Source organism: Carcharodon carcharias, chromosome 22, assembly GCF_017639515.1.
Source record: "Carcharodon carcharias isolate sCarCar2 chromosome 22, sCarCar2.pri, whole genome shotgun sequence".
Lineage (NCBI taxonomy): Eukaryota > Metazoa > Chordata > Chondrichthyes > Lamniformes > Lamnidae > Carcharodon > Carcharodon carcharias.
The window spans coordinates 56,249,819-56,263,978 of NC_054488.1; the positions used below are offsets into that span (position 1 = coordinate 56,249,819).

At 40.9% G+C, this 14,160-nt stretch overlaps 1 protein-coding gene across 2 annotated transcripts; it reads right to left on the reverse strand.

The window, feature by feature from the left end:
* Positions 1 to 3,208: 3,208 nt before the first annotated feature.
* Positions 3,209 to 13,583, reverse strand: alyref (Aly/REF export factor). Of its 2 annotated transcripts, none has more exons than XM_041216795.1 (6): positions 12,946 to 13,583; positions 11,102 to 11,233; positions 7,779 to 7,926; positions 6,436 to 6,499; positions 6,103 to 6,268; positions 3,209 to 3,460 (listed from the first exon to the last, which is right to left on the reverse strand). In XM_041216795.1, exons 1-6 carry the CDS (start codon positions 13,237 to 13,239, stop codon positions 3,446 to 3,448), a joined length of 819 nt encoding a protein of 272 aa, XP_041072729.1. In that variant the 5' UTR covers positions 13,240 to 13,583; the 3' UTR covers positions 3,209 to 3,445. The 2 variants fall into 2 exon arrangements, with proteins under 2 accessions (XP_041072729.1, XP_041072731.1); XM_041216797.1 differs by lacking the exon at positions 12,946 to 13,583 and adding an exon at positions 11,635 to 12,123.
* Between the last annotated feature and the right edge of the window lie 577 nt (positions 13,584 to 14,160).

Sequence of the window (14,160 nt, forward strand, 5' to 3'; positions counted from 1 at the left end):
CCCCTCCCATGCCTAACAAAGCTCCCCCACACTGACTGTCACCATGAGGCAGAAGGGAAGCCAGGAACCAACATCAGATGCAGGACAGTCTTGGTTGAATTCATGTTGAGACAAACATCTTAACCATATTAAATGCCTTTTCAAAACACAAGTGAATTACCTTCGTGAATAGAATAACCCTATTTAGAAAGGCAAATGTAGGCATTCCTTCCAGGTAGCAGTTATGGGTACAAGTTTTTTAAAAAAGATGCATTCTCTAGTTATTTCAGGACTCCTTGAAAGATCTGGAGGACTTATGGGTAACTCCAGCTCCACCCCACAGCCCAAAAATCAATAACACTGATCTGTTTATATTCCACTAAGTATCATGCACTATAGAATCTGCAATACATTTGCACACAAGTGCTAAAAAACAGTAAACTATAACTAAAGACTGAAGACTTGTACAAAGTGAAAGCCAATCATTTCCTGCTGACCTTCATAACCCAGCCATCCTGAGAGAAGCTAGGAACCTACAAGCATCTTACAGCCAGCAACTTTCAATTTACCTGAATTTCACCTAATGGTCTTAAAAAAAGAGCAAGCTCCCACAAACAATGTGATGATAACCAGAGCATGTGTTTGAGTGAGGGATAAAAATATTGGTCAGGATACCAGGGAGAACTCCACTATTATTCAAAATAGTTCCTTCACCAGAGGATACAGAGGGGACCTCAAGTTAACATCTCATATCCTATATAACACTCCCTCAATATTGCATATGTATTTGTCTGGGACCTGAACTCAAGAGGCAAGAATGCTGCACATTGCAGCATTTAAAACTATCTGAGGCTCAATAAAACTGATCAGATGGCATATTGTAAAAAAGACATTAGTATTAATAGACATCCAGTTCTCAGCATTTATGAACCAGCTCCTCAGATGCATTACCATCTTGATTATTCCACCCATCTATTCCCTAAAATAAAATTTCTTTGTTCAAACCCGAGGTGAGATATTTTAGCAGGTACTTTTCTGTCCTGGATCCCAGGAATGATTCATTTCTGCAGTTTACAGAAAGCCAAAGGATTGTCTACTCCCACAATCTCATATTACACACCTGTCTCTGCTTCTGTACACCTTCCTCCAAGAATTCATTACCTGAATCTCCCTTCAAACTGCCCTAGTGTTTTTTTTTTGCATCTTTGAAAACCTCTTTTTGACTATGCCTTTACCCATAATCATCCTATGGTTCAATTCACATCTCCCATTATCACAAAAGTTGGAAAAAAATTAAATTTATCGAATGAAATATTCAGAGTTAACTTTACCTGAGATTGTTGCTTATAAACTGCCCTGGTTTAAGTAAGACATACACTATTAAACCCATTTTTTCACATCATTAACATGGTTCAACAGTCGTGATGCTAAAAGTGACCAACCTTTCAAAGCGGGGTCCAGATAGACAAAATGAAGGGAGTGAATTGCATGACAAAATTCCAAATCTGGGAAGAGACTGGAGTTTTCTACCTCACTTACCTTCTTGCCCCAATATAGTCTTCACCATTGCCATCCAATGCTCTTATACACCCTGCATGTTTGGTGTCACTATTGATTCTTTTCTATACTCATACTGATGGTGGTCTTATACTGGCAACATTGTACATTTACTGCCATGCACTGACTGCATTTATCACAATTTTTAATGCAATAATTTGTTGCACACAAATTGCATTACCAGAAAAACAATCCAGTACTCAGTTAAGATTTTATTAAAATGCAATTTATTTATAGCTAACATTAGCAAGTATCCTGGTTAGTTCTACAAAGCTAAGCTGGCAAATTTACTAAGGATTAGTTTCACTTCCATTGATCCTTCTAAATAGAAAATTCTGGAAGTGTGTGTGTTGAATACTGTGCTTTTCAGAACTCCTTTACTGTGTGTTTGACAGACAAATTATTGCCCAATGAAAATGATGCCAATGTAGCACCTCAACTCCCTTACATTGCCAGGTGCTTGAATTAAATTGGGGCTAACTAGATATGCAAATATTTTGGGAAAGGGATCAAAAAAGTTTACTAAAAGCTGCAAACTCAACCTTAATGATTGTGAAATAATGGATGACTGATCTCAACTGAAGTGGGAGGTACTAAGGTTAATTACCAAGTCATTAGCTTCAACTGTGAAACAGGATGAGTAACTGCAGGCAATCTTTCAGAATTACAATGGAACACTGAAATACATCAATAACTGATGGAAATACTAAACCAGAGTTATGTTGTGCAGTGACATCACTAGCAGCAGCTTTTGTACAAACATTTAATAAATGTGTTCAATGATAGAAACATTTGGGGGGAGGGATCTACCCAATTTCCTGACGGCTTAACATATTGAGGATGTCTTACATCCAAATACTGACTTACTTATACGCAAATTGGACAGACTGCAATGCATTTTTAGAAAAAATGTTGATGCTTTTAGCTATATTATAGGAATAAGAAGTTTGCAATTTATCCAATGTGGCATAAATATGCTGATCAGCCAATTAAACACAAGCCATGTAGAGAGTAAGAAATGCACGGAATGTAACTGTAGAGGCGACAGGAAACTCCATGCATTCTAAAAAAAAATTCCTGTAGTTCAAGTCCAACACTTAAAACATAACCAGTCAATTTAACAAATCTTTAGCTCTTTGCCAAAAAAGGATTATGACATTTAAAAAAAGATAGGTATTGACAACTTCATACAGAAACACCTACATACCGATGATGAAAACCCTAGGAGTATTACCTCTGCTTATTTTGTAATTATACATTTGAGCAAGCTTTTTCTGCTGCAAAATCTGCTAACATGCAAGTGTCAAATAATTTGGCAGATTGCAGCATTCAGGTTAGAAGCTTCAGGGTCTTTTTGAAACAAGTGTGACCAATGTACTTTTATATCCAAGTTACTTTTATACTTGAATATTAATGCTCTTGACAAGTTATAATTCCAATTCAGTTCAACCAACTGGTTCCAACACATCTACACTCCACTGGTATATTTGGTATTAATTGGACAAACTGACTCCAAGTCATCGCACCTTGCATCTTTACCTAATTTCCATTTATCACAATGTATAACATTCAATATCTTACATAGACGTGTTTTACGCTGTGCTGTTACAGGTGACCTCAAGTTATATATAGCCCTCCAAAGTTGCACAATGAGACAAGAAAGCCAGATACATTCAGTTAACAGTGCGCATTTATTTCATGGTCTGGCGGGGCAAGTCCATCCTCCCATGAAGACATGCAACCAGTAAAACGTATCCCAAAATGAAAACATTCAGTACAAAACAGGACTGTGACTTAAAAAGTTACATATATTTAAAAACCTATTTCATGGAGTTACTAGACTACATTGTTCGTGTCCCTCCCACAAGGAAAAAAAAGTCAACCACTGATGAGTCAATTTCAAGGTCACTTAACTTGTGTCCATCTGCAAAAAAAGAAACAGACCAATGTTAAATGTCAGCATATGAATCAGCATTAAGATTTTAAACAACTAGAAATTAAATGCAGCTTTTAGGCAGATTGTGCTAGATCCATACAGAACCAACAGCCTGCAGTAAATCACAGACAGTTTCCTCCAAAATATTAAGTCAGAACAGTGGCAACAGATTAAGTGAATATAAAGGCCAAGTGTCCTCACAAACCAGTACAATGCCTCAACCAGCTCTGCTTTGGCCCCCAAGCAGGCCAGTTCTTCCCAACTGGTTGATAGATGCTCTCAACTGCCCCATTTGGACATTGCCTTTCTCAGTTTCCTTACAAATGGACTTTTATTTTATTTATAACACTAAAGGAAGGCTATAATTAACATTAAATTCAACTTCTGCCTACTTGGATCCATGGTTGCCTTATTAGGCCAGTTACATGACTGCTGCTTAATCTAAGAAAAGCAAAAAACTATGGATGCTGGAAATCCAAAATAAAAACAAAAATACCTGCAGAAACTCAGTAGGTCTGGCAACATTTGCAGAGAGAAGCACAGTTAACATTGAGTCCAAATGACCCTTCAATAGAACTCAGTAAAAATAGAAGAGAAATATAATTGCTTTAAGGGGGGGATGGGGACAAGTAGAGCTGGATAGAGGGCCAGTGATCAGTGGAGATAATCAAAAGATGTCTCAGACAAAAGGACAAAGGTGTTGAAATTATCTAAGGAATGTGCTAATTAATGGTAGAAAGCAGGACAAGCAAGGTACAGATAGTTGTTTTGTTTTGGACCCTTAATTAGCACATTCCTCAGATAATAGCACCACCTTCAACACCTCTTTGTCCTTTTGTCTGTGACATCTTTTGGTTATCTCCACCTATCACTGGCCCTCTATCCAGCTCTACTTGTCCCACCCCCCCTTAAACCAGCTTATATTTCACCTCTATTCTATTTTTACTTAGTTCTGTTGAAGAGTCATACAGACTCAAAACGTTAACTGTGCTCCTCTCCGCAGATGCTGCCAGACCTGCTGAGTTTTTCCAGGTATTTTTGTTTTTGTTTTATATTTCCAGCATCCGCAGTTTTTTGCTTTTATCAAGGTACAGAGAGCCCTAGTGAGGGTGGGGTGGGAGGAATCAAAAAAGGTTGGAAGGTAGAGATAAAACAATGGGTGGAAATACATTTAAAAAGTGGGAAAAGAAAAATCTATATAAATTATTGTAAAAAAAAAAGGGGGAAATCGGAAAGGGGGTGGGGATGGAGGAGAGAGTTCATTATCTAAAATTCAGTCCGGAAGGCTGTAAAGTGTCTAGTCGGAAGATGAGGTGCTGTTCCTCCAGTTTGGGATGAACTTCACTGGAACAATGCAGCAGGCCAAGGACGGACATGTGGGCATGAGAGCAGGGTGGAGTGTTGAAATGGCAAGCGACAGGGAGGTCTGGGTAATGCTTGCAAACAGACCGAAGGTGTTCTGCAAAGCAGGCTTAATCTAACTTCATTTTCATATACCAACTCAATTTCAGTCACTCCTTCTCACCGATGAGTCACATTCACCCATACAAATCTATTTCATCTGCCAATACTCTGAGCTACTCAAAACCTACTTGGAGGCCAGACACTGGGTTGTCACCAAATTGCACCAGCCTTACTCCACTGTATATCCTGCACGAGATACAACTTTCTTTAACTTCAGCCTATCCTTTATTTCTTCCTACAAGTACAGGTTCCACTACAAAATGGCTGCTCCAGGAACAAACTGCTCATCACCTATGATCTAATCTTGAATGAATCCACCAATATCATGGATTTGACCAAAACCAAGATCTTTTGCCCCTTCATCTATATTGGTTTACCTAGCTATACGTTCCTCGCCATCTTGTACTATTCATTCAACTCTCAACCAGCTGTCACCTAGAGCCTTCATTATAAACTTACCTTACTTATACAATCATGCTACATGTGGTCTTTCTACCTGAGGTTTCTATTACTGACAAAGCCCTATCCAACTACTTTTTGATTAGATCATAGAGCTCTTCAAGGTTGCTCTGCCATTCAATAGTCATGGCTGATTTTGTAAGAGCCCACTCAGCCAATTATAACCATCCCATCACTGCCACTTGGAAGTCAAACCCCCACTTCTGCATTCTCAAATATAAGAGCTGAAGGCCTTTCCTTCAAATTCCCTGTCCCTAGAGGCAATACATTTGCTTCCCCTAACTGCCAGTCCATCTTCAACAGTGCTTTCCTCTTTTAAGAGATCAACCAAATAAAATAATTTCCACCGAATCCTAGCAATTTGGCTTCTGCTCCTCCTGTAAATAGGACAGAACCCAACAGCAGCACTCCTATTGCCACCCCGAGATGCGCAGACCAAGAAACAAATTCTGGGAGCTTGTCAGTAAGGCTGAGTTTAAACTTCAATTGATTAGCATAGTAGCCATCATTAAGTCACTTTAATTTTTTCCTAAGTAGATATATACAGCATAAACATAATACACTATGAACTCTCAGGGACAGATTGAAATCACACTAATGCCTTAATGAATTATTCATGATATTAACAGAAGATGCAATGAAATAGTTTTAAAATCCCATAAAGGCTGCTTTAACCAAACAGTGAAGACAAACACCACCAGACTCACCCTGGCATTATAAGCATCCAGTTGGGCATCCAGCTCTTCTGCTGAAAGCTGCTGCCTTGGATTCCTTCCACCCCGACCACCTCTTCCACCTCTGTTGCCGCCTCTGGATCGTCTGTTTCCACCCCCGAACGCACTACCTCGGGTTCGGTTTAATCCTCGGTTTCCACTACAATTATAAAAGGAAAGGTGTGGTCATGGGAAAGATTATCACTCCAAAAGGAGTGACTAGTCAGTAAATCAGTGTGCCTTTCCCACAAAAATCTCAACTCATCTTAAGTATCAAACGTCAAAATGCTGCAAGATAAATCTGAAAAGAGGGGGAAAAATACTCACCCGACAAGTGGTCTTCTTTGGGCATCAATCTGTGAGGTAACCAGTTGAATGTTCATTGGTCGCCCTTTCCCCCCACAAGTAGAAAGAAAAGTGTTAGTTGGCAATTCCAACAGTAAAGCACATTGTGTACCAAAGCAGTACGACTTATTTACAGATAATTCAAATACAGACTCCCTGCAAATAGAGTCATGTTTTTGCTTGTAATAGGGAAATCATATTTCAGGCATACTGTAGATGGCAGCAACAGAAGCTATGATTCTGGTCAGGGGAAACTGAACAAAATCCACTTGCTCTATTGACCTCAAGAGGGAGGAGAGTTTGAGGTATGAAATCTGTCATTAATTTGCTATATTTTGAAGTGGTTTGTCGCTTTATATATCAGAAGCATTTTACAGCAACCCCCCCTCCCCCATTGAAGCCACTAAAACAACCTGCTACAGTTCAATTGTTGAGCAAAGCCAGTTATCAAAGCTTCCTTTCATACATTTGGAGTTATTCTGGTTAGCCCTGTAGATCTCCATAATTTATGGATAGCAGCAGTCAATACACACACACTCCAATATAAACCAATCACATTACGCTTTGAACTAATGAACAGATGTTACTTCTAAAATTTAAAAACTAACCAATTGCTCAGTCACTGCTCAGTGGTCCTGGCTACACTACTTCTGGGCCAGAGAAATTCCCATCCACCTTTGATGAAGCAGCCCAGGGCATTAACAAACTCATGACCCACAGCAGCTCCCACTGGCTTCATAGATCAAAGGTAGCTGCTTAAGAGGCACAAAAAATTCAACATGTTCAACTCCAGCCCTCAGCTGCCAAGCCAAGGCAAAAATGGTGGCATCAGGCAGCCCACGTTTCCTCCAATTAGGGAGGCAACTCCAACTATTGATAGCAATTTGGATGTCTACCACCTCAACTTTAAGTTCCCACAGATACAGTAATTAAAATACAAGGCAACTTGAGGCAAGGATTGAACAGTGTCAATCAGAAATTTGCAACTTAAAATAAGAGAGTGGGATCCAGAAAACATGTACTTATTTAAGAGGGACCTGGTGTTAGAAGACAAAAGACTTAAATCAACTGAATAATTAGAAAGTAAAACTGGTGCTGCACTTTAAATTTTATTAATGTTTGTTATTGTTATAACATTCAACTAGTTATATCACTGTGCTTTCAGCATAGATCTGTCAATTTTACTTTGCGTAAAGCAACAAAGTTGCTCTCAGGATCTGTAACTGTTAAGCTAATGATTTTAAACTGGAGCCAACTTTACTAAAAGAGGTGCTGCAATCTCATTTTATTCAATTCAAACATTCTACCATACAAGAATAAATTACCATCTAAGGGAACTCCATTATACTGCTTCATTGCCTTCAGAGCATCTGCTTTTCGCTCAAAGTGTACATCTGCTGTCCCCAGGCTGCGACCCGATCTATCATAATGTACGGCAGCTTTCTTCAGTGTCCCAAACTCAGCAAAAAGTTCCTGAAAAATCAAAAACAGCATATAGTTCCAAGGGATTTAAATGAGCAGACCCAACAACTTACCTCTGGAAGAGACATTGACAAGGCAAAGGAGTTTATTCCACTGAACTCCCAATCCAGTTCTGTTGAAGGGTCACGAGGACTCGAAACATCAACTGTGCTCTTCTCCGCCGATGCTGCCAGACCTGCTGAGTTTTTCCAGGTATTTCAGTTTCTGTTTTTTGTTTTGGATTTCCAGCATCCGCAGTTTTCTGCTTTTATCCCAATCCTTGATATGGGCTTTCAGTGTATTTCGTATTTAATGCCATTTGTGGCTACATTTCATTTTTACAATTTAGAAACAGGTCATGGCATTTAGGTAACCCATAAAGCACAAGAAACAGAAATCATGGTTTTAAAACTTCTTCAAACATTTCCAACAAGAATTTGAATGCCAAGAGGTTCAGAACAGGTTTGCTTGCTTTCCATTGACAATGGAATGTTGGGTTGGCCCTCAAAGGGATGATTGGGAAGTGTCAACAGGCAATTAGTTTAACTATAGAAAAATAAACGGACTAAATGTGAACAGATGCTGTCAAACAATCCTATTTAAGGGACAAAATTCCTGTAACAATCTCTTTCCCTGGAAAGAGAAAATGCTGACAAGTAGCACAATATAAAAGGAAATAACGCAAGGAGGTGAAGGATCTTTGATACTCGTCATTTTAGCTGTTCATGCTGCATGCAACAGCTTAAATTTACAGAATGCCCTTAAGGCAGCAAAAATACCCCAAAGCACTTCAGAGGAGCATTAACAAGGTCTGACACCAAGTCACAAGTTGAAATTAAGGCAAATGACCAAAATCGAGGAGTCTTTTAGAGAGGTTTAAGGAAATTCCAGAGCTAATGACCACCAATGGGGGAGAAATTAAAATCAGGGATACATAAGAGGCCAAAATTGGAAGAACAGATCTTGGAGGGTTGTGGGGCTGGAGGGGCAAAGCCAGAGGGATTTGGAAACAAGAGATGAGAATTTTAAGAATGGGGATATACTCAATTAGGAGCCAAATGTAGGTCAGTGAGCATAGTGATGTGCAAACTGGACAGGTGGGAACATGGTCAGTTTGGATTACCCTAAGTTTATGCATAATGGAATACAGGATGCCGACCAGAAAAACATTTTGGGGTTTGGCCTGCAACTTCAAAAATTGGTGGTAGGTTATGCTCCAGTAATTTTTACTTCAGACATTTAGCTGCATGGTCAAATACCCAATAGCTTTTATTACTCCTAAAGCAAGGGCCATCATTGTGCTGCTGCAAATTTAATCAATCTAAGACTTAACAGTCTCTGATTCTACCAAATTCTCTAAACTGTCTCATGCATTCTGGAGGTAAAAGATGCGCATGCGGTAACAGTAAATAGGGGGTTGGTTAGCTTGGTCCGCTAGCATGTAGTTCAGAATAGTGTCAGCAGCACGAGTTAGATTCCCATTGCAGCTCAGGTAGATTTGGGGACCAGCCTCCTTGCCCTGCCTCAGAGAGTGGAAGGCAATGGCAAACAACCGCTGACAAAAACTGCCAAAAAAAACACAGCAATGAAGCAATAAGCCAAGGTCCTGCATTTGGGCAGAGCACACATGAAGGGAGGATGAACAACAGTAAATAACAGTCAACATTTAAACTATTTCCATTACAATGCATTGAAGACATCACACTTGTTAGAAATACTATTCTAGCAATATCAGGAACAAACAGGGGGTTTTTGTGCTTAAATTGAACAGTCACTATAAGTCAAACGAAGGTGTATATTGTCAATGTAAAGGGCACTTGTTCACTTAACTCTATTCTTCAACTGACATCTGGTAAAAGTAGCATATACTAGGTATGTTATAAAATGGAAGCTCATGGGATAAAAGGGGTATTAGCAGCATGGATACAAAATTGGCTGATGTATAGGAAACAGTTGTGGTGAATGGCTGTTTAAGTGACATGAGATATATACAGTGGAGGTGCCTAGAACTCAGTACTAAGCCCACTGCAGTTTTTGATAACACATAACCCAGACTTGGCAGTAAATGACAATTCTAAGTCTGCAAGTGACTCGAAACTTAGAAGTATAATTTGCAGACAGCAAAAGAGCTCAGAGGGACATAGACAAGCTGGAGGAATGGACTGATACATGGTAGATGAAATTCAATGCAGTAAAGTAGGAGAAACACACCAGTATAATAATAAATGCAAAATACTGCAGGTGCTGGAAATCAAAAAGCAGAAAACGCTGGAAAAACTCAGGTCTGGCAGCATCTGTGGAGAGAGAAACAGTTAACATTTTGAGTCCGTATGACCCTTCTTTCAGACCCTTCTGAAGGGTCATATGGACTTTCCAGCAGTGTTTTTTTTTAAAAAAGTTTTATATAAGTTTATCACAACTTCCATTGGTAATGTCTTTGTCTCTTCCTATCAAACAAAGGCAATACAATCTAAAATGACAATTTTAAAAGTAGGTGCAAGAGAGATTTGAGACTACTTGTGAACAAACCTTTGATGGTGGAAGGACAGGTTGACAAAGCAGTTAAGCAAATGGGACCCTGGGCTTTATGTAAACAGTGTATAAAATTGAGGAAATTGTGGTAAAACTATATAGAACTCTGGTTCAAAACCAGCTGAGAGCAAAGAGTACAGTGAGATTGACAAGATGGTCCCAGGGATAAAGGATTACAATTATATAGATTGGAGAAGCTGGATTCACACAAAGGCCAAAGGGGATATGATAGAGGAGTTTAAAATCATGAAGCATTTAGAGACAGTTGAGAAACTGTTTTCAATGACTAAATGTCCTCTGGTTATTGATCCAGTTTGAAGGCGATTGGCAAAGAACCAACTTTTAACAAGGGCGGTTAGGAATTGGAATCCACTGCCTGTCTAGAAGTAGCCATCTAAAGAGAATCAGGTAAATACTTGAAGGATATGGGAAAATAGAACATTAAGACTAACTGGGTTACTTTGAAAAAGCCAGTAGATTCAACGGGACTAAAAGGCTTGCTGTGCTGTACAGTTGTGATTGTGTAGGCTGATAAATAGCAGTACCAAACAAAGCTCAATCCTACCCAAAACTAGAAATACCCAAACAACATTTCCAAACCACAACTCAGAACCAGCAGGCAAAACAAAGGCCCAATATCCTGCATTTCACTTACCTGAATATCCGCATCAGACACACCAAAGTCTAAGTTCGACACCAAGAGTTTCCCGCCAGTTTCAACCCCACCGCTAGCTCCAAAACCACTGTCAAAAAGGTCATGCTGCCACTTGTCTGGGAGTTGTTTCGGCTATAAGAAAAAAGAGATACACACCTCGCTGACTTCCTACATTTTGTTACCCCAAACATTGGTTAATTCACATGTCCACCTACCTATCTCTCCACCACCCACCCCCCAACCCCACATTTAAAATGAAGAATACATGTAGGCAAGATTCATCAATTGAGTGTTTTGGGAAGTTTCATTACAAAATAAGGACACGGACCTTACCTGAAATGGATTAGCTACTTAACACAATGACGCATGAAGTGAATGTATTGGGTAGCTAATTACATTGTTTCCACTCAGTTCACTAAATTAGTAACATGTAAAGAGCTCCTGCATACACAAAGCTAAATGAAAATTAAAGCACAGAATCGGATGCAACTGTTTACTTGGTGAGAAATAAATTCACTTATTTGTTATCCTACCACTGTTTCCACAGCACATCTCGAACTAAAGCCTGGATTCCTTTTAATAGCCACTAGCCAGATACTTTGGTCTGAAATTCTCCTCAGCTGCTGGTAGCTTCTCCTCCAGCGGGAACAGCTGCAACGCCTCCATCTCTTCCAAGCGGGATGCATTCCATTTCTCCACAAATCTTAGCAGCGCAACAGTCCATATAGGAGCATTTTGCATTGACTAAGCTCCTTTCAATAGTATGGATTAAAAAAAATGTCCACCACTTGTCAGGACACCAACGAGTGAATGTTCATTTGAAGCGAATGTTCATTTGGAGCGAATGTTCATTTGGAGCGAATGTTCATTTGAGATGCACTTTTGAGTCAAAATGTTCATACAGGTCCATTGAGAAGTAGTTTGCTGCAGTTCTGTTCAATTCAGGCGATTTTGAAGTATAAAAAGCGTGAAGTTGCCGTTGAGAAGCACAGTACAACTTGAACCACTGGAGCCTTAACGAAAAGCGGCTCTTTTTAAGATGTCCTTGCAGATTGGCGACAATGAGGGGGGGGGGGGGGGGGGGGTTTAAATCATTTGTAAATTCCTTCATGATAGAAGCATATATAAAAAAAGTGAGCAATGCTGGTGTTGCCGAATAGCTGATCCCACGCCGGCGACATCTTTGTGCCCGGTCGGGCCGCCATTTTAGCTCCAGAAGAATGGCAGCAGCGGATTCGGTTCTCCCCCCCACCATCCTCCACCACCACCACCACCACCACCCACCCCCGGCGGGGTCAGGGCAGCTCGGGAGCCAGGAACAAAACCATTTTTTTTTTTTAAATAAAAAATAAAAAAAATAAATAAATTAAGAAACCGCTTCCACTTCTTCCTCCATCCTCGCCCGACTCTCCTCCGTCCGATCCTTGCAAGAGACTCGGTCCAACAAGCGTGAAATCTTTCCTCATCCCTTTTCTTCCATTTCCCCCGGTGTCGAAACTCGAGGCGCCCCCCCCCCCCCCCACGGGGAGGAGGGAGAATTGGTTTTAAAATTAAACGAGCTAACCAAAAACAAAAAAAAAACTAAGATCTTTTCTTTTGAAGGGGGGGGGGGGTTTCTTTTTAAAAAATCGGGTTTATAACGGCTACAACATGGCGCCGCTCTCCGTCAAGGTTCAAAATTTAAAACCGAAAAATAAAATCACTTCCAAATAAAAAGGGGGGAAAAAAAACAAAAAAAAAAACCCTACAATGATTTTTTTTTCTCTTTCTTTCTTTCTTTCTGGATTTTAAACGTAATACATTTTTCTATCATTTTTTTTTTTTAAACCGCGGTCGCTTCCTACCCTGCTGTACGGAGCCGGTCGGTTTCTTCCTCGGATTGCACTCTGTCTGTTGCGCATGAGGCCTACAGCCAGGCCCCCCGCCCCAGCTCCACCGCCACCGCGGCCTCCCGCTGCTCCTCGACCGGCTAGGCCGCCTCGGCCTGCTCCCCGGCCCATCCCGCCGCCACCTCCACCTCCACCTCCACCACCTCCTCCACCCCGGCCGCCGCCGCCTCGGCCGCCGCGGCCGCCCGGGCTTTTCTGCCGGTTGAGTTTGATGATGTCGTCCAGGGACATGTCGAGTTTGTCGCCCATTTTCCTCTCGGAATTTTTAAAAAATTTATTTTTTTTTTAAAAAAAAAACTTTTCTCTCCTTCCTCCAGACAGCTTCTCTCACGACGGGAGGTTTTTTTTTCCTCTTTCTCTCTCTCCCAATAGACGAGCCAAAACAAAAAGATTTGATTCTTCAAATTTGTCAGAGGGGAGAAAAAAAAAGCTTTTTTTTTCCCCCCCAAAAAAAAGTGACCGTTCGTTGCGGCGGTTTTTTTTTTTTCTTTTCGCGTCTGTGTCTTTTATCTCTCAGCCCGCGGCGCCCACACGTTATACAGACGGTAATGGCGGCTTTAAGGACAGAACGGGCGGCCGGTGGAGAAAGGGGAGGGGGGGGTGGGGTGGGGGGGGGGGGGCACAATGCCCACTGCGCCTGCGCCGCCCGCCCCAGCCCCAAGCGTCACAAACGAACTCGTCATCGCCGACGCCATGATCGTACTCGACCAATGAGCGAACGGAAAGATGCCGGAAAGTGAGGAGCGGGCGGGTCATTCATAATGAGCCGTTTTGGCGCCTTTCCGAGGGAATGGAATGACGTGACGTCAGAGGGCATCTCCACTCCCCCCCCCCCCCCCACCTCCCCTCTCCGCCACTCGAGAGTTAACATTTCAGGTTAATGACCCTTCATCAGGACCGGGGGAAAGTTAGAAATGTCATAGATTTTAAGCGAAAGGCGGAAGAAACAATAAAATTGATCGTTTGTGATAGAGTGAAGGGCAGGAGAGACTTCAATTACAAAAGGGTTCATAGTGCAAAGCCAAAAGAAGTGGAAATACGACAAGTAAAGGTATGTTTAGAGGAGGTGTGACTGACAGGATCCTGAATAGCTGCCATCTGAAAGCAAAATAAATGAAATAAGAGAGAAAGGAGAGAAGGGGAAAACCAAATCAGCAAAGAAACACAAAA